The 27,180-nt window shown below is 39.9% G+C and overlaps 1 protein-coding gene across 6 annotated transcripts; it reads right to left on the bottom strand.

The window, feature by feature from the left end:
* Positions 1-294: 294 nt before the first annotated feature.
* LOC119730198 (adhesion G-protein coupled receptor G2-like) lies at positions 295-26,852 on the bottom strand. 6 transcript variants are annotated; one of them, XM_038202983.1, is made up of 28 exons: positions 26,725-26,852; positions 19,950-20,227; positions 19,575-19,646; positions 18,926-19,003; positions 18,164-18,244; positions 17,441-17,512; positions 16,809-16,975; positions 16,547-16,626; positions 15,845-16,034; positions 15,342-15,380; positions 14,763-14,987; positions 12,277-12,594; positions 10,695-10,905; positions 10,259-10,356; positions 9,406-9,643; positions 8,593-8,755; positions 8,014-8,187; positions 6,722-6,997; positions 6,177-6,222; positions 5,562-5,674; positions 4,768-4,892; positions 4,419-4,445; positions 3,491-3,771; positions 2,903-2,972; positions 1,895-2,283; positions 1,130-1,228; positions 951-977; positions 295-373 (listed from the first exon to the last, which is right to left on the bottom strand). In XM_038202983.1, exons 1-27 carry the CDS (start codon positions 26,773-26,775, stop codon positions 961-963), a joined length of 3,978 nt encoding a protein of 1,325 aa, XP_038058911.1. In that variant the 5' UTR covers positions 26,776-26,852; the 3' UTR covers positions 295-373; positions 951-960. The 6 variants fall into 6 exon arrangements, with proteins under 6 accessions (XP_038058911.1, XP_038058912.1, XP_038058913.1 ...); XM_038202984.1 differs by lacking the exons at positions 951-977; positions 26,725-26,852 and adding an exon at positions 26,054-26,471 and having other exon boundaries at positions 305-373; positions 19,950-20,229; XM_038202985.1 differs by lacking the exons at positions 951-977; positions 26,725-26,852 and adding an exon at positions 26,054-26,471 and having other exon boundaries at positions 305-373; positions 19,950-20,226.
* Between the last annotated feature and the right edge of the window lie 328 nt (positions 26,853-27,180).

Below are 27,180 nucleotides of genomic sequence, written 5' to 3'. Positions count from 1 at the left end.
TTCTTCACCTAAATACCTTTTTGGTGTACATGTGAAATGTAAAATGTACACGACATTAAAGTGCATATGTAATATTAAAAACTGCATTTAGTTATTTTCAATAAAATGATTGTGCTAAGGAAAAATATCACATTTGAAGTTCAGTTTGAAAATTTATTTATACAATGACTATAAATATTACTATATACTATAAAAAAGCAAGATATTTAGGATTAGGCCTACGGTTTAATTATTACAAATATTTAAAAATGCAATGATGTCCTTCAGAGGCGCGGAAGACCAATTTTGATTGTATTTTATTTGTTTTTTTTTCTCCTGCTTTTGCATCCGATCTAGCCTCAGCGTTGACTTACACCCTCATAGGCTGGATTGTCTGCAGTGGAGAAAGGGAAGCAAGGTTATTGCTTTAATCCATCGAACAGAAGTTCAAGATAACAGAAAAAAAGGGATAGTAAAATCAAATACGATTACAAACAGAAGCCAATTCGTTGTTTCGTGCACTATTTGATGTTAATATCATGACAATTCATCAACAGTTATTGTTAGAAAATGGCCATGGATTAAAATGGTACATGTATGAAACAATGGCGTATAAATAAAACACTTGCAGGATTTTTAATTAATCATGTATGTAAAAGTGACTTTCGGAAACAAACGGGGTCATCACTTCAGCTGAAGTAAACAAGCTCCCCCCAAAAAGTCGTCATGAATTCCTGCCAAGTTACATAATTCGAACATGTTTCAAGCTTCATAAACATGATTTGCTATAGTGAATGAGGTAAATATGATCCAAGAATCGGCACATTGATAAATATCAAATAGTCCTGCGCATGCATGCATGCACTCATCATCAATGCACTATTAGACATGCAAAACAGACACAGCCATGCAAACCAAACTGTCTTTAAGGATGCACTTTGGTCACCTATTATTCGTCTTCTGTTATTTACCTGTTTGTATTCAGTGCACTTTCAAAGCTGCACAAAGTACAAGAACGAAAAACAGATGAGAAAAAGTTTATTGAAACTAGCTTTGCTTAGGATGTGATATCTAATTCGTTTGAGGTAAGGGTGAACAACATACAAAGCATGATAGAAAAGTTTTTAAACAAAACGCTTATTGTTCTCACCTATACAAGAGGTCCCTGCTGTTGTTGTGTTTGTGGTTCCTTTACTCCAGTTATTATTGGGCGTCCTGGTGGTCTGGTTGCGAGATGTGGAGTACACACCTGTTGTATAGAAAACAAACAGAGATACATGTACATGATAATAGCGTCGGATTGTAAAACTAGTAAGGTTTACTGATTCTTAATATCCACCTCAAAGTGCCGGTGAATGACTTCGTAGGAGGACATGACAACCGTATGGTCCCTTTTTAATTTTTTTTTGTTTTTTTTTACCAATGTTCCTTTTTTAACGTTTACCCCCAATCAAAATAACCTTGCTATACAGGGTACCCCCCCAAGGAACGGCATACTTCCACTACCCTGAGACTCAAACCACATATACCAATGCATAGATAATCTTTTTAGAAGAAAAATGAAACCAAGATCGTCCGATTTGGTCCAGTAGTTTTTGTTCTAGAGCCTATTTTGTGAAGCAAGGTGGGGTCATTTTTTTCACGATGAATTATTAAACCGCGCCCGGGAATTTGACTTGCATTGTAATTGATAGGGGGATGTTATGTACCTACACGAAAGAAGTGTACTTCACAAAAAAGGCTCTGCAGCAAAAACTGCTGGACCAAATTGGGATATTTTTGTATCAATTCTTCTAAAAGGATTCGCCATCAATTGGTAAAGGTGGTTTGAGTCTCAAGGTAGTGGAAGTATGCGGTTCCGGTTTTTTTTTTAACCACCCTGTATATGCGCCTTTATTCCAATCGTCCAACTCACCTGACTTAGTGTCACCAGTCTCGGGAGCGCAGTTCGGGCAACAGGCCTGCACCCAACGCTGACGCATCTCCCGCTGCAGCAAGCACTGGAAGACGAACACCGCGAAGCCTTGCAGGGAGTTGAAGGCAGCGAAGAGGTAGCTGAACGTCAGGCTAGCCGCTCCGATGGCAAAGAAGCCCAGTATCCAGGTCAGGCCGAGCAGGATGGTCACACTGACGGTCGCGCGGAGCTGGGCCGCGACGTTAAAACGGTCCGAGGTGCTGATCTTGCTCCTGCGCAGACGGCAGAGCTTCCACGTGACCGCGACGAAGACGACGATGTTGAAGACGAGAACGAGGCAGACTGGCAGGAGGAAGGAGATGTAGAAGGAGAGGCCACTCAACCAACACCTGAAGATGAAAGTAAAGAATGTAGATTGAAATGTCTTCTTTTATGATAGGCCTATCCCTATACATCCAGCTGTGGCAATATGTTTTTGTCACGATTCGTTTGAAAAACTTGTCATGTGACTTAAAACGGACTTGGGTTGTTGGTTCTGATGTGACTTATGATTGACTTGTGATCAACTGGTGACTGGCTTATGATTGCCTTGCAACCTTACTTGATTGACTTGTGATTGACTTGTGATTAACTGGTGACTGGCTTATGATTGCCTTGCAACCTTACTTGATTGACTTGTGATTGACTTGTGATTAACTGGTGACTGGCTTATGATTGCCTTGCAACCTTACTTGATTGACTTGTGATTGACTTGTGATTAACTGATGACTGGCTTATGATTGCCTTGCAACCTTATTTGATTGACTTGTGATTAACTTGTGATTAACTGGTGACTGGCTTATGATTGCCTTGCAACCTTACTTGATTGACTTGTGATTGGCATGCAATACACTTGTGATTGACTTTCTTATACAACTCCGGTCAATACCAGCATATGACATCTTTGCTTCATTATACATTACATTAACATCAAAATAATCCTTGACAAATATATAAAAACCAACTCACAGCCCGCTGCTGCTGCCATAGTTTTGGAGGTCTACCCCAATCGTCGTTCCAACAATTGCAAGTGGAATACCTGACGGAAAGAGAACATCAAGATTAATGAAGGACTGAACCAGAAGTATAATAATTTTGTTTGCATTTTTTCTGCTAAAGCACCAAGGGTACCTGAAAAAGTGTATATCCATTGAAACAAAGAAGCAGTATAGAGAAGTCAGCAAATAATTTTGCTTTCTCTACACCTTTTCCGGCTCTTAAGCAAACTGCAGGCTTTGAAAGCTCTTGAACGGTCGACAAAATATGTGATTTGACATTTTTTTTCTCCACAGTTTCCTGGGAAGTGGTTAAAGTCTTTTAGTTATTTGAGGAATTATAGTACATGTTTTTAAAGTTTGGTTAGCGGACGGGAATCTAGAATAACTCTCGTTATTGATAGCCAGTCAATGATCAAACGTCCTGCACAGTGCTTAAGGCAAATTGTAAGCTCATGATTTTGTCCAATAACTGTTGAGCAAAATGAATATTTCAAAGAAAAGCAATATACATTTATATTTCCCTGTACAAATTATTTCACAGGGCCTTTAAATAACCCACCCCATCCAATGATCATCATCTTCAGTAAGAAGTGAGAGTAGTAGGTCGCGAAGACTTTGACCAACGCCATGTACATGTTGAAGGCCTGAATGACCATCCACGCCATGGCAACCAGAAGGGAAAAATGCAAACAGATCGCCACGGCCGCGCACAGCTCGTCCGGCACGGACTCCTGGTACTCGGCCATCAGGGATCCCGCGATAAAGAAGACGTTGACGAGAATCAGCGAGATGACAAAGTTGACCAGGACCTTGGCCCGCTTGTCCCCAGTGAACTTTTTGCTGTTTGGAGAAAATAAAAGGCAACTTAAATGCGGTACGAACGTAAATCATAAATACAAAGTTGGTTTGCCATATAAAAAGTTCACTGGTGTTTCCTAACTTGGTACTCTGAATCTCTACAATTTGGAACGTGAACAAAATAGAGATGTAACAAGAATTAAACTAACCAAAACATAACACACACACCCTTTGTTTTACATATTCTATGTGGACATTCCATTGTTTTCGTGTAGTTAAGAAAACTTGGTTCAAAAAATAACTTTACTTAAATTGTGAAAACTCTTTCTACCCCAAATTTCTTTTTTGATTTCCTTGAATATTTCTCATCATTCTGCGACAAATAACCATAACCCGAAAATGCCTCTAAACCTGTTTTCCAGAGAGGGCGAAACGTTATGTGGACAAGGCTTAGTCCACAAAACGTCAACACAACCTGCATTATGTGCACATCTTTTGTTCACATGTCCACATAGTGACTGTAAGACAAACTAACACAGGAGTTTGAGCATTGGTTTTGGATCGTGTATAAATGAACATAAAAACATCTGTTTTCAATTGATGAGTGGTATTACTTCACTTTGAAAACATCTTGCAAACAAATCATTGGGTCAGAAAGTGTGTTCGTAGAACAAGGGAAAATTACTTACTCGTTCACCTTTGCTCTTGACTTGGAGCTGTGAGTGATTTGGTATTAAGAAAGAAAAAGTAAGCCAGATTAAGAAGGCAAAACAATTAAACAAAATACGTGCTACGTATTACATGTATAAGGAAACTCTATTTTGTTACAGGCACTTACAGCATAACTTAATGCAACAACTTAAAAAGAAAAAGAAAATCTTCCATGATATTTCGAAACAAATAAAACAATTTATATGCTTGTATTCCCAGCTTGCTGGTAGATTTACAGATCCTTTAAACAGACTCTGAAAGTACTTGGGAAAGTCTATAAAAAATCTGAAACCTGAAAGTGATTATCTAGCCATATTATTATCTTACCCACAACAGGTGTATGTAATTAGAGTTAACGTCAGTCCTATGAGGGATAGAGTGCATCCAATATATGATATGATGGACAGAGCAAGCTGGTGGCCTGGCGGGATAGGAGGACCGTCATATATGTCCTGAAATCAAAGAAAAAGAAGACATACAGAATCATGAAATACCAGTAAATACATAAAACAAATATCTATTTTCAACAATGATAATGCAAACTGTTGCAAAAGGAAGCAAAACGTACTCAACAGCACTTGTTGAAAAAGTCATTTTGATGCTTTCCCCATTTTTAAAAAATCTGGATTGTTAATTTGAAAGTATTAGTTTTCTTTGTTCGCTCAATCTTTCTTTTTAATTTGTTGTGAATTGTTAAACACTAATTTAGTGCACAAAACAAACCTCACTCACAACTGTGTATTTGCCTGCAATCGGGAACCCCCTATTGTCCCTCTTTTGTTTGTATTTTTTTTTAGGAAGACCTCCCATATGTTTTGTACACGATCGTCAATTGTGGACCTTCGGGAATTGTGGACCCTATTGTCCTCTTTTGTTCAACGTCCTCTACTGAATGCAGAAGCAAACTCACTTGAACACTTTATTAAACACATTGTATACATTAATTGCATACATGTCACTTTCATGATCGTCTGCCATCCACACCGAAGCTGGCCAAAGTTTGTAAGTGGCATGGCATACTGTACTCCCCACAGTAAAGAGGACTGGATTCAGCTTGTTCAAATGGCTTCAATTTAAATGTCAATTTTTAATTTCAATCGCAGTCTTCCAAAGTGACGTACCATCAGCATGGCAAAGTTGGTGAGATGGTTGCACTTGCAGACAACGTTGCTGTCATCAATGTCGTTACCACTATCCAGGCTGCAACCTTCAGTGGACCAGCCACCCCAACCATCTAGAAATGAAAAATGTCAAGTGTTAAATTGTAAAACGGGATTTTTATGATATTATTATCATCATGGTTTGGTTATATTTGGTTTGCAATGGTTTGTATTTTCATGCAGTTGTTTCTACCGAGTTGCTATAATTGAGGTTTTTGATATTGTTAACTTTTAAAAATTTGACCTGTAAAAGGCTTTCAAATGTTTTGCCTAAAGTTCTTTTACTTGTAAAATATGAAACAATGTAGTGCATTTTTAGATAATTAAAAATATGAATAAGAATTGACACTTGCCGTGTTTGTGTTTAACTTAAGCCAAAAGCAAAATTGCAGAATTGCTGAAAAATGGCTATACAGCAGAAGAAAAACAGACCATTTTCATTTGCTTTAACAGTGTGATTTTAATGAGATAATATATAATATATAGTAGAAGTTCTCTTTTTTTACCTATTATACAGTGCCTTGGGACAGAAAATTTACTTTCAGTCTAATTATTTGACACAGGGTTGACACTCACCATTATTTGTCTCGTCCCAAAAGACACATCGGGGGTTGTCCGCGTCCTGCATGAAAAATGTCAAACAAGTATTCACATGACACTTAAATCTCTATTGTTATTTGGATAAAATTAACCGAATTACATCTTTGGTATTATGTCAAAACGGTTTTTTTTTAACTAAGAATTCTGCCTACAAAATTTGGCCTTGATTTTAATATTTAACTTTTTAGAGCTTAAAACGGTAAATAATTGGTTAAAAAATATTGTTTTGACCTTTATTAGCAAAAACAAATTAAATATTTTAATGTAAAATGGAACATGCATATGTTTTCCCTGAATTGTTGGAAAATTGTCATAAATTTATCAGTAAAAAACTTGGCAGCCATTGGTCAACCTTTTGAGTTTTCACTCTTTTTTCAGCTAATTCTTCGTCAAAACTGGTCAAAATTTGCTTGAATTAGTGAACAACTGAAGTAATGTTGTAGCAATTTTCTAGCAGAATCATATCGCCCATTTGTTTCAACCTTTTCAGTGTTAGGGCAGGTGGGGAGTTACGATCTTACCATTCTTGCTTTACGGAAGGTAATTGTCGCAGGTTCGTCCAAGTTAGTAATGTTCAGGTCTCCAACGGCAGCTGATATGATAACACTGTTAATAATGGTCTTGTAATCCTCACGACACGAAACGGCGATGCAGTCGGCGGGTGGGGCCGTACTGCCAATGGTCGAGTTTGCCATTGCGCTGGCTGTCGTTCTCACACTGTCCGTGGTTGGGATGGTGTTGGCCTCGTTCTCATGTTTGTTGGACAGGGTTCTGTTTCGGCTAGCAGCTTGGATTACCTGGGGGAAAATATGTGATGATTGAAGTTGTAATCACAAGACAGTCACCATTCATAAACTATTCAAATTAAATTTGACACAAACTTTTCTTTTTGTCATTGTTCTTCCCATGTTGCTGACGACCGCTCTGTGATATGACATGCGAAGGATTCGGTTACAACCCAACATTTAGAAAAAGACTTCAATCACTTGGAAACACTTGTAAGTTTAGAGTTTAAGCAAATTTTGAAGAATCAAGGGTCATTTGATGCAGTAAAAACAGAATTTAGGTGTATACACAGTTAACATGTAATCAAAGTTAAATTTACTCCGAAATCAAAACTCTGCTGTTTAGCAAAGTTAATTTATTTGATGAGAAACTTGCCAATGTTTTTGTCATAGCCGTCAATGTAGCTTATAATTCATGGTAATACTAGCATAAATATTGGAGAACAAACATTCCTTGGGCGTCGCAATGGGGGCGTGGGCAGAGGGGCATGGGGGTCAAAAGAAAAAACAAAAAGAGAAAATAAGAGGGGATATGTCAAAAATATATTAATTTAATTAGCACCTTTAACTGCTACATGCTAGTCTGTCTAGCGATGCCAATGGTCATGATGGTGGTAAATATAGAATGCAATTCATGAGATCAAATTAAATGGCCCATGCACTGCAATGCTTTTAAATCAATCCTTGAAAAATGCACCTTCGTGTCCCATTTAACCTGATTTTCAATTTTTGTTTTGCAATTTTCAAGGGTATTTTGGTGCCTTTTTGGTTTTTATGCTACATGCAAATTTCCACATTCATGAACAAAAGTGTGATTCATTTCAGGCAGAAACCTCAATGTTAGAGGTATTTTAGCACCAAAAGATGCCAGAATTTTGGATATTTTGCTAAAAAGGGATGTCAAATAGTTTTGTACATTTAAGATGAGTGGAAAATTGCATAAAATGTGTTCCTAAGAAAAATTCATTTCGAATGGACCCTTTAAATAAATTGTGGTATTGGAAGGGTAAGAGAGCACGAAAACCTACGTCGAAAAATGTAGTTTCTTCATACATGACGAACTGAACACGTGAGAGACGATTGCCGACGGATGTCAGGAGTGAGTTTGGCAGGAAGATGGATCCCTTTACAATCTCGTCCGTTGAGCTGTTGTTAGCTACGACCGTATCTGCATTGCCGGTTGAGTCCGATGTCACTTTGGGCTTTTGGGAAAGAAACAAAAGTCATCAAAATACAGGCAGTGTAAAAAAAAAACAAGAGACCCGAATGTCAGAACTATTGTTTTATTGAAGTTCTACATGCAGCACTTTTAAAATCTAGGACATGAAAGCCCAATTCATTAGCTTTCTTTTAGTGTAAGAATCTTTCAAATCACTCATGAACTTTTCAAGTTACGGAATTTTAAACACGACCACCGTTTCTGTTCACGGATCACAAAGAAGGGTTTGCGTTCTTTTAGCAAAACGAAAACAATTCACACACATCCCTATGTGATTTGTTTTCGTTTTGCTGAAAGAATACCGAACTTTTTTTGTGATCCGTGGACAGAACCTTTGCCAGAAAGCATTAACAGTCGGTAATAATTAGTGTTTTATTTTTTCACTTACTTGGGCATTGCCAAGGTCTTTCCCTGATCCGTAGAACAGCAGTCCGTTGTCCATCGGGTCAGTGATGTCTACCAGCACAACGTCAACTGAGGGCGTGTCTTCCTCAAGTACATTTGACGGGAACTGGACGCCGAGGTTGAACGCATCGATGGAGCGCAGCAGCCTGCATGAGATAACACAAGACGTTGAAGTTGTTTTTCCAAAATCTTGTTCTCATCTCTGCTTTGGATCAAATCTAAATTCATCTTTGGTTTGAGAATCATTTGGAAGCCTTGAATGTCGAAACCAAATGATCATACTGATTTTATTTTGGCCTCATGTCACGGGACTTGATGTTCCTTAAGCAACAAATGGATCAACCAAAAGACAGGGCCTCATAGCCGAAGTTGGAAGTTGAGGTTTCAAAAACCAGTTTAGATATATAACAAAACACTCTTTAAGAAACTGAAAGGTTTTGATTTTCCTTGCAAAAGAATGAAGCCTGTTCTGCATTCCAGCTGCATATTTGCACACAAGATTTGCTAATTTTCACGTCACTTCCAAAAATAAAAATCCGCGAGATGGAAATATAGTTTTCACAAAAGATGGAGAGCACAAAATACTGTTTTAATATGATGCAGTCGAATGTTTCCAGAAATACTTGAGAACACAAACTTTAACTCTTCAATTTTACTGGCACTATAGGCCTATCCATGATTTCGCATGCATCTGACAGATTGCTTATCCCGAAATGAGAACAATCAAATGGGCATATCTTGAATACCAAACTTGCTTATATATCACCAAACTGAGCACAATAAAAGTTTCTATTACCTTGATGAAGAGTCGTCATTCAGTTGACTTTCCACCAACTGATTATCAGGCACTCCGGTGAGTTGGTCCACGGTATCCACGATGTTTCCAAAAACGTCCGGACTATCTTCGCCGTAACTATTGATGGCATCTGCTAAATTCTCAAAAGTGTTGACAGCGTTGGCAACATCGTTTGGTCTCAGGACATCCGGGACTGAGGTAACGTCGGTCAACGTGAATGAGACCTCCAAGGCATTCTCTGTTTTTAGGTAGACAATGATGTGTAATTGTTCATATACGTTTCCATCAAATATATGACAAATGACTAAAACATTTGAAACTGGTTTATTGAGTAATAAGTTTGTCAAGGAAAACATCTTCTGTCAATATATCAATATATCAATATCAATATTACATATACAAATCAATAATACATTTGGTTGCTGATCAATTTATCTATTATGATCTCCTGTTGGTAAACTGATCCATTCATCAATCATCAAGTTGACGGTGATAATCAATGATCAACTGTTTAAGCTATCTTTGATTAATCAATACTTTATATATCTGACAGTCAAGTGATGTATTGGCTTTTGATTGATTTAGCGATTTTCAATTGATTAACTGAATATTGATTGAGTTTTGAATATTGATTGATTTATTGAATATTGATTGATTACTGACTATTGGTTGAGTATCACCTGATTTATTGACAATCGACTAATTTATTTAACCAAGATTGATTTAAAAAAAAAATTACAATTAATTTTTCGTATTGACTCTCAATCGATTTCACTGTCATTTTATTGCAACCATTGATCAATTATTTGACTATCTATTGATCTCTTGACTATTAAATTGAGGATGAAATTACCTCTCATAATGGTGACGTTGGACAGTGCCTTCAGGATAGCTGACGCAGTCGGGCACTCGCTGGTATTCGGATCATTCCAACTACTCGAGCTATCTCCACTTTTGAACAAAACAGGCAAAATAGTCAAACACCTTATATACGCCACAGTTCTTTAAGTGGATCGAGTCCATGTGATACTCCTTTAGTAGTGGTTCTAATATATGAAGAGAAAATCTCTTAACCTTCTGGGCATGTTGGACTGTAGGCTATTTGGTGCTTTCTTTGTGGTAGAATAGTATTGCACTTGGCCTGAATTTATATTAATTTTGTTTTTGAAAAACAAATTGGGTAGGGATGTGACCTGCATATTTAAAGCATTTAAACTGCAATATTTAAAGTAGAAAGTTAATTCAAGTATCATTTACTAGAGAGAATAGATTTAATACTCAATAGATACCATTGTCTAGTGGCACTTTCCACCTTGAGGTCGTAGGCACACGGCAAAATGGCAATATCTCCCGCAAGCGTCTCCGGCCACTCAAACGTGCCCGTCTCACCTCGCGTCTCCTCCGCCGGGCATCGCGACAGAACAGGCCGGTTGGTTCTCACGACTGGGGTGGATTTGGTAGATGCTGCCATGGTGGTTCGTCTGATGGGTGGCCTGGTTGCTACAGTGTGAAAAAAAGTCCATGGACAATACTTCCCCAAGAGCTAATACATGTGCTTGGTAGTGATAACGTTAAGGTGGTGCATGCATGCATGTATACGCTGTTGCTCACTTTAGTTTGTGAAACTATACTCCTCAAGGCAAATCATCGAGTAGTGGCATCCTTCGGGATCTTTTCAGTAACAGATAACTGACACTAGTTTCTTCACATTAAGGGTTTATGGTCTCCATTGTGTTGACCTTTTGCAAAGCAGCCATCTTGTTAACAGGGGCCAATTTCACGGCGCTGCTAAGCACAAAAAATAGCTTACCACAAAAAAAGTCTGGCTTATAAAAGCAGGTTACCAGCCAAAACTCCGTGTGAAGTATATTGCTCGTGATTAGTATTCATTGTTTGCTTAGCATAAAAATCACATGGAGTTTTGGCTGGTAACATGCTTTTATAAGCCAGACTTTTGTTGCGGTAAGCAAATTTTTGTGCTTAGCAGCACCGTGAAATGGGGCCCTGAGCTTTTCTTTGGATAAGCAGGAGTATAACTTTAGGTCAGTTGTTGTTACCCGAGATATGGCTGCCAAGCTTAAGGTCTGCTGTTTCACAACTTTACACACTTCTACCAGTGCCGTTAAGAACCTGGCGAGTTGTGCCGTGCTGAGTGCACCTTTACATCTGATGTGTGTACTACTTTTATCCATGTGATCTACAAACGTGCAATTGGTAATGGATGCTTATTGGCTACCAATGGTCGGTATCAGTGAGTGGTATTATACGTGCAGCGGCCAGCAACGGAAGCTGTTGCACAAAAGTAGCAGTAGCTTTGTGATAAATTATTCAACAGCAGATGCCACTGAATTGAAAGTGTTAATGGACCACAGAAACTATCTGAAGTATTGGTTGGGATAAAAGTTAAGCCAAAGAAGTTTGAAAGTGGGGCAGGAAATAAGTTTGTCAGAAGAGGGAATTAAGGTTGAAGGGTGGATGTGGGCAGTGGATAGGGTAGTCCTCCTATGAAAATGAAAGTACCCCATCTTTGATAAATATGATCTGAAAAACCACATGACTTGCTGTGAACGTAAAAAGCCAGAAAAGAAGACATACGTCAGTGCAGGACTACTTCCATGCAAGGTGTTCATGGTCGACAATCTTGTGTCTTTGTTACCCCGATGAGTGGAGAAGACATGCTTCCATTTATTTCCCAAAACTTGTGTGGTGCATAAACATTGTGGAGAAGTCAACAAATTAAAGAAGAGTATTTGGACTCTATTAACATTTTTTTCCCCGAAGATATTTTGATTAACTCGATTATCGTTAGTGTAGTTCTCCATTTTCTCATTGTGGAGTATGCATGCAGTGCTTCCAAATGATGGAACTGACCTTCACCGATGCAGGAATAGCGTACAACCAGATATTTAGCAACATTAGGGCATGGGTCACCCCCAACTTGACTGTTGCTGACAGGGAATCCACACCGTTCCTCCCCCTGACAAAACTCCTGGATTACGGCGAGAGAGGTGGCTGGGTCACCGCACGGCCGTGCTCGGTACGTTCGACAGACCTGGCTCTGGTCTTCTCGGCCGTACAGTGCCCATTGCACATCGATGGTGCTGCCACTTGAGCAAGAGATGAAGAAATCATCACCCTCGCAGGTGACCTCCTCCCGCAAAGGTGCTGGATGCAATGCAATTGGAGGTGCTGGATTGAATGATGATTGAATGATAAGTGGAGGGGTTGGTTGATGGATGGATGGCTCATTGATTGATGTTGTGGATGGCTAGTTAGGTTGGTTGGTTGTTGATTTGTTGATTAGTACTGTTGATGGTTTGTTGATCAAATAAGGACTATGGTTGATAGAGGAATGACTGGTTGGCTGGTAGCTGTGGATGGTAGGTTGGCGATGACTGAATGATCAATGAAAAGAATGGATTGGTTGATGCATGGACTCATTGGTTGATGCTGTGGATAGGTAATTGCTTGATGGTTGCTTGGTTGATGGGCGGATGATGGGTTGATGGTTAGTTGTGTTCATCAAAGGAATGGATCTATTTTATGTTGTGGATGGGTAGGTTGGTGGATAGTTGATTAGTTGATGGGTTGACGGTTGGTTATGTTGATCAAAGGAATGGATGTTGATCAGTGGGACAGATGGCATGTTGTTGATCGTTGTGGATTTGGAAAAAGGGGATGAGTTGATGGTTACTGGTGTTGATAAACGGAATTGGTTACGTTCCAGTATGTGCATGCAGTGTTTTATAGACTTGTTTTTGGATGGGTGGGTTGGTGGATGGATTGCTTAATGGATTGACTAAAAACATATGGTTGTGTTGTTCAAGGGCTACTACTGATGATTGCAAGCAATCGCCTCCTACAAAGGCTACAAGTGCTCGATGACACCTAGGGGTTGACAGAGATAAGTGGATGGGTTCAGTTATGGAAAAGTCATGGATGGGTAGGTTGGTAGATGGTTGCTGAGAGGATGTGCTGACATTTGGTTGAATGGATCATATGGACGGATGGGTCATGCTGAAAGAGATAAAGGGCAGGCATTCGAGACTCCTGTGGAATACTGGTCGGGTTGTTCAAATGAATGTTGAGATCCGTCACTTGGTATATAGTTGCTTTGGGTTGGTCATTATGTGTGTATAAAAAAAGATGTATTTATATGAGGAATAGACGGATTTAAAATCTAAAACGTAAAATAGGCAGCATATTCATCTACTGAAGGTTTAGTGCATCCCACATGCAGGAATGTGATCAGGGTTTGAAAACCATGCACTACTTACTGACTGGAGAAACAGAGAATGTTGACAATGGATTTGCAGATTGCTGCTGGGTGATGGTGGAGGGTGGTAGTTTGAAAGTTGATGGGGATTTGGTGGATGATGATGGTGGTTGGCCGTTGGTTTGTGGAAAAAACTTAGTTGATGGGTACTGGGAAGTGGTATGCAACGGTTGGAAATGTGTTGAAGTGCTTGGCGGCAGTTGACTAAGAGTTAGGTGATTAGTTGATCGGTATTGGGCAGTGGTATGCAACGATGGGGAGGTTGCTGTAGTGCTTGGTGGCAGTTGACTAGGAGTTAGTTGATCAGTTGATAAGGATTGGGGAGTGGTTTGCAAAGGTGGGAAAATTGCTGGAGTGCTTGGTGGCAGTTGACTAGGAGTTAGTTGATCAGTTGATAAGGATTGGGGAGTGGTTTGCGAAGGCTGGTGGATAGTTGATGGAGGTTGATCGGGGGTTAGCGGTGGTTGGGTAGGGATTAGTGGCAGTTTAGTATTTGGTGGAAGGGTTGACTCTTGTTGACAATGTTTAGGAATTGGGCGATCAGAATTGGGTGGATATTGATCGCAGTTGTTCAGCGGCTGACCAGGAATAGTGCGTGTCTGCCTGGGGTGCCAGGTGGGAGTTGCGCTGGCAGTAGGCAGTTGATTGGGAGTTGATAACTGATTAGTTGATCGGGGTTTGAGAGTAAATTGCCACGGTCGGCTGGTGGTTGGAGCTTGTTGATCAGTGGTTGGCTTGAGCCAGGTAGAGTCTGGGGGCGGATCATCAGATGGAGGATCACGCTTGTTACGTGAAGGGTGTGCAGCTTGGCGGGTTAGTGATAGCGGAGGTTTAATCGCGAGAGGCTGCAAAGTGGTATGAGCTAAAAGCAAAAGAAATTAGCAGGGAAAAACAGACACAGCAGTGAGATTTTTTTGTGCAAATTTGGATCCATGAGAAGCTCAAGGATGAGGGAATGTTAAAATAACATTAGCACTATTTGCTTTTTGATGAGCTCTGTTGAAACTAAGTGGTTGTGCAGCTAGGCCTACCACTACTTGTTCATATTGCCATGCGACAAAGCCAAAGCAGGCCTACTTACTATATTCAAGGGTCGGCGGCAGTTGGGCACTTGTTGGGATTTGGTCAGTAGGGGTTACAGCTTGGGTAGTAGTTGAGGGAGTTTGGGTAGTAGTTGATGGGGTTTGGGTAGTAGTTGATTGAATTTGGGTAGTAGTTGGTGGCGCTTGGGTAGTAGTTGATGGCGTTTGGGTAGTAGTGGATGGGGTTTGAGTAGTAGTTGAAAGGTCCAGTGTAGTCGATTGGGCTAAAGCAAAGCAAAGCATGTAGTACAAAATCGTAGTGTTAATAATGGCAGTTAGCAGGTTTAGCAAGTAGCAGTGACATTACAGGGAATCACTCTCACATATGGTTAATTATTTTTTAAAGAAAGTTTTTGAAACGACAAACAATTTTAGAGAGAGATTTAGAGGAAGATTTTTAGAGAGATTTTTTATCGACAATTTTTTTAGAGAGATTCCAGAGAGAAAATTGTGTCTTTTCTAAAAGCCACATTTATCATCCTACTGTTCAGCTTGATGTCTCCCTGAATTTAAGAAAGAAAACTTGAAGATATTCTTGAAAATTTGTTAGTAAAGAGATTATCTGAAAGATGACATACCTGTTGGTGACGTGTTTGGGAATGGGAACTGATATCCGCCTAAAAAGAAAAAGACGAAAACCCCCAGAATCTGATATCAGTGCAAGGACACAACATATGTGACCAGCAGCTGGACGTGAACCCCTGACCCTCCGATCGTGAGTCACAAACCCTAACTACTAGGCCACAATGCCCACATATAAGTACGAAAAATCAATTCTTTTTTAAAGCTTAGCTTTCGTGCTTTTTTTCCAGAACAGTAAGGAAGGGGAATGACAGGGGTAACGTTTTGTTGTTAAAAACACAGAGTAGACTTTTGAAGAGAGACTTCTTCTTCTTCTTTGTTCATTCACTTTCATGATTACTTGATGAGTTGGGCCCAACCGTCCCTGTCAAGCAAAGTTTTGGAAAGAGATGGACCGCTAGCTCAGACTATTTTTTAACTCGATGGATGTTTTCAGAGTCATGTTGGGACAACCTCTACGACAAAAGGCATCAAGATTCAAGAGAAGATCTCGACTTACTTAAAATGGCGGATTCTGGGGCATTGCATCGGTCCCCCTGGCAACAATAGCGGCACACAGAGTTCTCCGTTCCGGCGTTGCAATCGTTCTGGTTCTGTTCAGCATTGACCAGGCAGGCATCCAGTGCCTGGCAGGCCTTGCCGATCAGGTACATGCCATTGACGATTCGGACCTCGTTCCGGCAGGCCGGCTGCATACAAGTGTACAGGAAAGCAAAGTTTAATACAAATCAAGGTGGGCTCTGGCTTATGAGCCTTTCCAGCTAGGACAAAACATTGGCCCAATATTGGTTCAATGTTGGCACACACTGGCAAACATTGGGCCAATTTTCAAATGTCACTGTAAAAATGATGATAAAATTAGTAAAGAATAAAGAACAAATAAGGAATAAAGACTCAGCATTGCTAAATTCACTATCAACTTTCCTTCATATCCCATACGCTTATTGTCCTGCAGTGCACCTGTTTTTCATTGTATTACATTTGAAGAATCAATAAAATCGTAGAGTGCTTGGGCAGTTTGCTACAGTGCAGTGTGCAATAGTCAGATCTGCAGTTTCAGGCACTACTGTGAAAAGGGCTATTTAATCGTCAGGACAGGAAAAGCAATGGATGAGCTCTGCATGCATGGAATAAAACCTTCAACCACAAACTCATATCAAATTGCAGTTATGGAGAAAAGAGCTAAAGGTATGGAACTCACGTTTGTTCCAGAGCACTGCTGTTGGGCAAAATTACAGGCGGCATTGGTGGAGGCCGAGTTACAAAAGTAGCAGCGCTGAACTGTGAAGGACGGAAAATAATTAAAAGTAAACAGTAAGATCACTCTCTCTCTTTAAATTGACGGCAGGTTTTGATTATTTTCAGTCAACATTTGAATGTGTAACGGTCACATCTATGATGCTTTTTAGCCCACTTTAGTTGTTATTACATTTTTTTCTAATTTGATTTAGACGAAAACCTACCCGGTATGCAGAACCTAGCATTTTCCACTGTTTCCCGTCTCACTGACTCTGGGGTGAAACACTGGACCCCCAAGGCACTAAAGTCAGGCTGAGTACCCTTATTGAGTAACCAGTTCTTGAACCAGATGAGGTTACAGTCACACACCAACGGGTTTCCCACCATGAACCTGAGTGGAGTAAACAAAACGAAAAAAAAAAACTCAGTTGTGCTGGACTTGTTTCAAATTTAATATTTGCACTCAGTGGCGCACCCAGTGGCGCACCCAAGGGGGGGGGGGGGGGGCTCTGGAAGCTTGAGCCCTCCGAGAGGTTGTCAATTTTTTTGTGGTAATTTTTTTGGCTCACGATTTGACCTTGGTGATATGTATGTGGCCTTTTTTCGAGTACTGTAATAGGGGTGTAAGTAGCGCCATCAACGTCAAAATAGTGCCCCCCCCCCAAAAAAAAACCCCAATTTTTTTTGAAAAAACAAACAAACAATAGTGAGACCCCCCCCCCCCAGTCCCCCAAAAAAGGCAATCCTGGGTGCGCCACTGCTCGTACAGAGCAAGAGGTTTCTGAGGTATTTATTACTTGGCCTTATAAATAATGCACCTTTCTTAGTCTTTTTTCTATGTCTTAAGCATACTTACAGATTTCGCAGTCTGTCCAGTACTGTGACAAACGATCTGTCGATTGTTGCAATATTGTTGTATCCTAAATCGCTGAAAAGATAAAAAGTTTGGGATATAGTGGTAAATTCTCCCACCATCAGGGATAATGAAGGGAAATGAAACATCCACAAAATAATCGGCAGGCCGGGCTTGAGGGTCATGCAGGGCCTAAAAACAATGTAGGATCGATGGGAGGTTCTTATTCGCCTAAGGGGCAACCCCAAAATACCAATTTCAAATTTATTTTGGTATTAGACTTTTGAAAGGTAAAAATACCTTTACCGCAAAATCTCACGAAATCCAGACTTCAGGAATCCCTGGAATTGTTTAATCAGGAAAGAACCTGACAAAAAAATCCTAAGATCAGGAAACAAATCCTGACAAATGTCATGTTTAGAGGCAACAGTGGCGTGGGTTTCGAGCCTGCCGGGTTGACACTTGTGCCCTTGAACAAGGCACTTAACCATTATTGCTTCGCCCTTCAGATGGGACGTAAAGCCGTAGGTCCCGTGTGTTGTGTAAATGCAATGCACGTAAAAGAACCCAGTGACACATCGCTAAGAGAAGGGGTTTGCCCCAGTGTTTCTGGTTTCCTGTATACACTCCCAGGCGGAGAATTTAGGAGATGAACCAACCAAGAATAACCAAGAAAAATGATGGGTATGATTTAAGTTTTGGAACAACGGATAGGCCAGTACTTACAGATGTCTCAATCGCACTAAGGGCAGAAAGGGCTGCACGTTACTTTCATCCTGTAATTGAAGTCGGTTTCCGGTCAAATCTCTGGCCAAAATAAAAATAACAGCACGATAATCATAAACCTGCTTTCGTCATGTGGCCTACCAGAAGGGGGGGGGGGGCAGAGGGGGCACCTTGCCCCCTGGTGGATTTTTGTGAAAGATTCTTTTAGTCAGTGTTTTCATATACATGTAATGGTCAGTTTTGAAGATCGCCCCCATTTGGAAGATAGGTACCAGCCCCCCCCCCCGCCTTTTTTCAGTAAGCATTTCCACAATAGTGGTCAGTTTTGAAGAGCGCCCCTATTTGGAAGATAGGTACCCCCCCCCCGCTTTTTGATTTGTCCAAAATGTTTGTCCAAATGATAAACTGATCAGCTGCACTATCACTTTTGACCCATCCTTTGTGTGTTTCTCTAACTTCGCTTATTCACTTTCAAGGAGAGAAGCCCAAGAAGATTTTCAACCCTTGAGCAGGATGAAGCATTGCGATTGTTCCAATGCATCGATTTGAATGAAATGAAGTTTGTATGGTAGATGGGTTATCCGTCTTTAAGAGGTAATTTGAAAATATTCCAAAACTCACATGCAATATACCTTTATTATTTGGTTTTCGACTGTTAGGTTCTTTGTGAGACAAGCTGTAATCGACTAGTTTCTACTCAAATAAATTAAGACGTGTTATAAAATTCTCAATTACTCTACATGTAGGCTACATTTCTCTTACAGCAACCGAAGCCTTGTAAGTCCGAAGAATGCGCCTGCGTCAAGAAGGTCGTTACGTATGGAGTTCTGCACGAGATACCTGAAGGAAAAACAAAGAACAGAACAATGTGACTTACAAGAGCAATGAAACCGAAAGTTTCCCACCCAAATAGGTTGTTTTCAGGTCCCTGTAAAGTCTTGACAACATTTGAAAGATGGATGACTAAAACTATACTGCTCCATCTCCGCCATAAATTAATTATTAGGAGAAATTAACTACGTGGACCTGAACTAAATGTGTTCTATGAAGCGTTTGCGATGTTGCTAACTTTACTATTTCACGGTCCTGTAAAGTTAGTCATTTTTCATAATATAGCGCGCGACAAATATTCCTAAACTGATTCCTCAAAAGCGCCCTAGGCACTGTAGCTCGCAAGCCGGAAGAAAAGACAATGAAAAGAAATGAGAGTTTTAGAGGTGGGAGGAAAACTCAGAAGAATATTCTAGGGAAAACCCACGGAATCAGGTAGGGACTGAAAACCCAATCCACATGTTGGCCCAGGCGGGATTCGAACCCAGGTCACAGCGGTGGAAGGCGAGGAAAGTACCGCTAGGCCAACCTGACTCCCCATGTTGAAAATTAATACAATGTTAATCTTCTAAATACTTACAGTTCGCGAAGGTCAACCAAATTGGCGAAAACTCTGCTGGCTAGTCCCTCGATCAAGTTATCACTGAGGTTTCTGGAAAGGAAAAACGCACCAATGTGTTACAAATTTACGTTAAAAAGAAAAATCGAAATTCGTAACTACGAATTGGATTGGTTTATTATTGGTTGTCGTCTTTCTGCGCGTCTGTTATGCAATTTGTTGAGTTTCATCCCGAAATAATGTTAAATTTTTAACTATTTTTATTATCAATACAGAATTTATTCACTTATGAATGAGCTATCGAACGAAAAAAGGCCAGCCCTTATTGGGAGAAATACTCCAAAACTTTTGAATTATTTGCGGCTCTTAAATAATTGATGTATTTTTTTAACTTACAGAATGTTAGTATCGTCGGGTATGCTTCCGGGAACGTTCATCAGGCCCAACTCGGAGCAGTCCACCGTCTTGGTGCCGTCTGAGACGGTACAGCGGCACAGTGGCGCTACGCTGCCCGCTGAGTCAGCGCACACCGTCTGCTGCTGGCCTACCACTTGAGTTGCTCTCCCCGCTATCATCAAGATGAGGTGAAGCAAGAGGGACGCTGATGCGGCTGAGATGCAAGGCGAGGATGGAAGCAGTGATGGTGGTCGTTTTCTTGAAGGCACCATTTTTTTCTCTGTCGTTGGGAAAGCAATGCCAGTCATGCTTTTAAAAAAGTGGTCAGAATGATTTTAAATAGCTAAAGTCACTGAAATAACCAAAAACAAAATGTCTGGGAATGGTGCGATACATAGTTCCAAAAGGTGTGCTACGTGGAGATATAAGCGTGAATGAAATCCATTGGTCGATTGTAGGAACTTAAAAAATGAATTGAAAGTGTGTCTGCATTTCAAGCCGATTTTCATGACTATGGATGGAGTATGCAGTGTGCAGTGGCTGCCTGTTTTGCGACGTGACTTTATACAAAATATAATAATAACTTAATAATTGAGTTCGTGTTCTTTTTTGGGCGGGGGGGGGGGGGGGGGGGGGGGGGGGGGTGGGGGGGGGGGGGGGGCGTGGGCCCCTTTCCGCCGGATCCGTCGTTGCAATTGCACAGGCACATACGGCCATTTCATAAATTTGGGGTGCAATGTTTTCATGTCCCTGTTACCCCTGATACAATATTTTGTAAGTTGAGGACATATTCTAGAGGGCCTTCTATCTCATATCCAAGAGTGATTATGTAAGGCAAAGTACCTAATCCCCCAATAGTATGACGATCAATTTTAACGATATTTAGATGGCAAATTACGCAGACCAGGTGTAACAGGGACTGTAAAAATTGTCCACACGTTTGGACATCACATTCACAGAATGCTCCATATATAGGCAAAGTTAATTCTGGTCACATCCAACAGCGCCCCCAGCGTTAAACCGCGCACACAGGAAGTCCAGGGTTCAACCGAACCCTGATACCCTTCAGTCTGTTCAGACAAAATAAGGACAGATGTTAGAGTAAAATAAATATCAACATCCGATGTGTGGTGCTTGGTCCATCAATAAAATACTCTCATTTACAACAGGAATTCGCACGCGATGACTTGCAATACACGTATGGGGAATCATTTAGTATTCAGTTAGGTAGTATGGTGAATAAAAAGTACATAACAAAAACATGTTGTCCTTTTGTTGGATATACGTCTAGTGTAGTGTTATTTTTATAGAAATTTATTGATATATCTTTTGGATAGTTCGCTGTCGTAAACTTTCTTTTCTTTAGTGATTCGTTGTTGTGTCAGTGCAAGGCAGTAAGCCAATAAGCAAACTTTCCGCACAAAATGTTTTCAATGACGCAAATGTTTGGGTTCACAATGTGAACAGAAAACACCTAAAATGAACACAGTCTTCCTGAATTGACATGACAGCAACAGCACCCTCACTTGTCCGGAAAAGCAAGGGAGTTACAAATGTTTAAAAAAGAGCACTTTTCAATACAATTAACCAAAAGGTAGGTCAAATAGTGTTAACACATAAAGAGATTAGAAAGTTGCACAAAATATGTTCCTAAGAAATATCACTTCATGGGGCCTTAAAATTAAATTAAGAAAACAATGTTCTGCTATGTTCACGTTCTTGCCAGCTCTCTCAAATCAGAAAACAAAAAGCTAGAATGAAAGAACTTACAAAGACCTTTAGGTTGTGGTTAAACACGTCTATGTATCTTATGAAAGCTCCATGTTATGCCTACAAAAAGAGACATAGTTTACTTGGCACATAAACGATCGTGTACAGTACATGGCTGTTATGCGAGCCTGCAGATTTGCTTCCTAGGTAACGACCACGCGTGAGAAATATGAAGATGCGCGTCATTTGAACAGGCGTGTTAGACGCATTGACGTAACTATCGCACGTTTGCGAGGAAGTGATAGAAAAACAAGTCAATACGACATGGCTCGGCGAGATTTCTTTACTTCTTTAACTCTGAACTGTGGCTTGCTATTGCCGTCCTTCGAAAAAGATATCAAAAGGATTAGGCCTACCTGTTGTTTCGTAACCAAAGGAATTTTATATAACATATGGTCGCTAGAAGTGAAGCTCTGGCGAACAAACATTCGAGAGCTATTTCCAACACTTTAGGCAAGGTTACTTCTTTTGACCATACGGACCATTGCTGCAAATAATTATGGTTTGTCATTGTTTTTTTGTTTTATTGAAATCATTTCCTTTCGTGAAACAAAACAAAAGGCGCAGAGCATCTTATGTAACTAGATATTAACGATAGGCAGCAAAAACCTGAGACTGTAAAATATCTAGTAAGCACTGAAGGCCGTCGAATCGATTAGTCTGTACATTATAAAAGCGGCTTAAATTCAGGTTTTCATTTAAGAAGTTAACTGTTCAATCTTGCAACGATTTAGTTGCGTTTCTCATTACAGTATACTTCTATTTCACATTGTCAAGGATCCAATTTCATCAGTTACTGACAGAGCTTAAGATGTCACGTATTTAGATAAACAAATAAAGATGGTCAACAACTTTACTGCAAAGACGCGAGGTACATTGGACGGAGTGGGGAATTTCGAACCTCGCATATTCTATTCATAAGATGGAATTTGCTACTGGGTGATGTAAATTCAATATAAGATTTTGCCCTTCACCGACGTATAAACACTGTATATTCAGTGTGTTACATCCCTTTTCGGTAAAACGTTTTACAAAGTGCAGTTTTTAAAAAGCCTTTAAAATATTTCATGCTTTTCCTGACAACTGAGGGCGCTGTTGCTGTGATGTCACTTTAGGTACACATTCTTATTTTGGACTTTTCTCTTTGAAGATTTCCCATTGTCTCATTGTACTGAAACAACACACTGAAAGCATGACAATAACCTCAGCAAACCCATATAAATCTGGTGACTTTTTTTATGCTGAAGCAGATGTGAAACTGACGTTATTGCCTTGCACGACATCACAGTTTTGCTCATGAATATGAAAATTTGCTTTTAGCATAAAAACCAAAAAAAGTATCAAAACGCTCTTAAAATTACAGTATGAGAATTAATAATAAAGCTAATTGGAACGCAAAGGCACATTTCAAAGATTAAATAAAAAAAAATTCATTACATGGGCCCTGTAAATTGTTCTCTTTAGAAATAATTAACAATGATGGTCACTGTCCTGTATCGCGAGTTTTCCTCAAAACCCACGGGTGGTGGACCGTCTCACCACTTTCACTTTTTCGTATTAACAATGGACGCTTTGACGTCACCAGACAACTTTTCAGGTCTCTCTTTTATCACAAATCACAGCAATAGTTTACCAAGGCCTTCGATAGCGTCAGCTAAAGCTGCTTGTCAAAAAAACTTAGTTGAACTGTCTTCTTTTCCTTTATCGATTAGCAGCCATACACAATGAAAGGTGAATACAGCGATCGGTAATCGGCTCTGGTATGTTAATTCTTTTCACGGAAAAACCATAAACCATTAAAAGAATAACAAGTAACAGTAACTTTTACATCAGCAACTGGAACAATTCTGATGTAAGTGTTGGGCCATCTGGCTTTGCGGAAATAACAATCCTTACCCTTAATGATCACCCAAAGCACAAAAAGTCTTCTTAGAATTATGTTCAACTGATTTATCCAATTATCCATCGAACTGACCACGACTTAAAAAAACCCACACACACACACAAAGATCGGTGGGAAATAAGCTTGCATTAAGTTTGTATTGTCCGTTTCGACTGGACCCCGAAAAGTAAAGTTTCAATTTGGGTTGCTAAAACGTATTGCATTGTAGTACGCCATACGGGTGACGGGATTGTTTATTTGATGATTAAAACATGGAACTGTGGCACACAGTCAGAGTATGTCATGGGAAAGATATTCGGAAATAGGGACACTGCAGAGTTGTCCTTTGAAAAAATAAAGGCAGAATAACAGGAAACGGCAGCAATTTTGAAAAAAATTGAAAATTGCTTTTTATTCTACCTATATCGTTTTTCAGAGGACAAATCTGCGTTGGCCCTATAGCCAAATATCTTTCTTAAGACATCGACGGTGTGCCAAATGCCATGCTTGTATCATCAAAGTAAACACCCTTCCCCCTAAAAAAAATTGCCCTATCTGCCCCACTATTTGCTAAGACATCAGACAAAAGAAATACAGATTGACACCCTAGTTATATGCTCGATTGATCACATTTTACTCTCAACGACGTCACAAGTTTCAGTCGGACGTATTTCCCACACTTATCTGAAAATTGAACCCTTGACGAACCAAACACCCGTCTGTCAATAATTGGTCATATATATACATGTAGAAGGTAAATAGTGCGACTAATTAATGGTGGTTCTCTCATGCACTGACTGATTAATGTTTATTGTTAAGTGGAGCAGTTAATCGCCTTCAAGGCGTTCATCAATTTGACAATCAACCAGTAATCAGCGACCCATAGAACTCACCGCTGCGCGGTTGTTATGCCTTCAACGGACGACTGGTGGTAGCCCACGCTAGTGAAAGTATGGTGAGTGTATAACAAGTGCGAGTGCGCAGTAAGCTCTGGCTTTCTGGCATAATGATCCCTGCCTGGAGCTTAAAATGCGATGCCCAAAATGCGACGCCGATGGCACATATGGAACACCATACTTTACATTTATACCTAGATAATGGTTTGCGACAAATACCACTTGACTATAACATTACTGCACATACTTTGCCTCCATTTACAAACTTTTCATAAACATCTTTCCGAATTCTGGCAAACAATTTGTTCAGAATGTAATCTATTTTGTGTGCTATTTTTGAAAATTAAAATTTGGTAGTTATATTTTATGGGAAACTTATGGGGCTGATTTTAGTCAAATTTCCGGGGACAGACAGACCGACCGCCAAGAGACATGTAGAAGCCCCTGTCAGCTACCAGTATATACCGTGTGGCATTGGTAAAACGGAGCTGCAACTCGGGTACCATGCAAATGAATGATAATGCGACGACCGAACACGCCTGAAAAACTCCATTCACAGTCATACCGGGTAATTAGCATTGACATTTTGCAGCCCCACTGGTATTCGGTTTGACCGTGAACAAAAGGCTTGTTTTTCCACAAATGCAATAACCTCGTGCTTTTCGTACAGTCACAACAGAATGCAATTTTCACTTGACTGATTTTCCGGTGAAAAAACAACTTGCACTTTTTTGTTCGTAGTTGAAGGGAATTCTCTTTTATCGCTTCGCCTTCAGACTAATTCCGTAGTTTTTGTTATGAGTTTGTGTACAGTCCTTGCTCTATGATAGTACTACCAGGCACAATTGTTGCCAATTTTATGATGCTGTTGTCCTCAAAATCGTCTGCCATAAGGTTATCGAATATAATTTTTAGGAAATTATTTTCTTTCAAAGTATGGAATAGGCATATAAGTACGGTGGGGGACAGCAATGTAGAAAATTTAACTTTCTTTTCCAAGAAGCATATATACCACTTTCTCACCAAACCTTACTATTTTCATCTGCATAATTATTGTCCAGACTTAAATGACATTACTTTTGACAGAGGAAAACTGCCGGTATAGTTGTCAATCTGGGAAGAATTCCATACACGGATATCACTATTTTTCCCTGCAGTGACTTATCAGCCATCAGAAAGTGTTGACATGTCCTAAAAAGTCAAATTTACCAGGGAAAATATTGACGCATTTACTGAGAAAACAGTCAAACACTTGGATTTTTTTTCAGACCCGTCTCGTAGGGTTTGTGCACAGGGTGTCAAGTGATGTCCAGGTATGTAACACTTTCCGCACGTCCCATTTGGAACGCTTGAACTCGTTGCAGTGACCCACTTTACAAAAAAAAAAGATATGAAATTGTCGAACTTTTCGAAAAGGAATAGAATCATTGTGCATGAAATCAGAACAGTTTAAAATATGGCAGGACGTGATCTGGTTTCTGAAAAACCCTGTGACTTTCACTCTTATACACAAAAATGAATTACTTCACACGAAAATACTATACAGAACAACCTACCGTTTGTGGTCGCTGTTAACGATGACGGTATGTTCCTTACACTACAGCTCTAGGCAGCTATTATGTCAACTTGAAGGTGCTTGTTCGTTGCAGCCGTTCTGAAATACACATTCGCGAAGTCCAACTCAATGGGATCTGCACACCCTACGTTCACACATGACTGAACCTTCAATGGAACGTGTTTTGTGTCCAACTCGTGGTGCCAGCAAATAGTGCTACCTCGGGATGAACTGTAACGCTGCACGTATTATCAGCTCTCATGTGAAACATATGCTGAAGATGAAGATGATTATACCAACACACCAGGAAATGAGAACGCCAGAAATTGCGACCTGCTTTGGGCAGTACTCCAGTGAATCATGCTGACAGTGTCACAGTAGGGGATTATCCCTATACGAATGTCCTTACTGGTATGAATACACTTCCGCGCACCAAACAAGTAGAGTTACGTAACTCGGCTTTGTTGCTAAATAACGGGACATCTCTGGGTCGAAGATGAATACAAAGGGTGACAGGATATTATCCAACCATAAGGAACACGGAAGTTGACGCGTTTGTTATTGTCATATTCCTATCATGTAACGGGAACGATGCGTAAGCATAATTAGTGGTGCAGAAAAAATAAAAAGAGGTCTAATGAAAAGAAGAATAGTTTGGAAAGTATTACTCACCGTACTCCAAGTGATGAGTCTGGAGTTATGAATGGGACAATGTCGCCTCATTACGTCAATTGTCGGAACAAATTATCCTCCAGATTATTCTCTTGACTGCCCTCGGACAAAAAACGCTCAAAATAAGGCCGCCCTAAAAAAGAAAAGGAAAAAAAAAAACCTGAGAGATAGACTATGTTACATTTGTTTTATAATATCTCGAAATAAGGTAGTTTTAAATTGTTGACATCAATTGTTTCATGCGAGCAAAATAACATACAAAAGATACTTCAGTGTTAGGGTTGCTTGTCCGACTGCCTATCAGCATGAAGTCACAAGTCTATAGGTTGCGGAATATTAAATCAACTCAAAAATTTCTCAAAATATATACAATAAAGAAATAAAAAAGCTGACGTGAAAAACAACATATTTCTTTTATTGTTGTTGGACCGTACATCTAGCATCGTTTGGAATTAT

This window comes from Patiria miniata, unplaced genomic scaffold (assembly GCF_015706575.1).
Source record: "Patiria miniata isolate m_02_andy unplaced genomic scaffold, ASM1570657v1 HiC_scaffold_22, whole genome shotgun sequence".
Classification (NCBI taxonomy): Eukaryota; Metazoa; Echinodermata; class Asteroidea; order Valvatida; family Asterinidae; genus Patiria; species Patiria miniata.
This window is presented reverse-complemented; position numbering and strand designations above follow the sequence as displayed.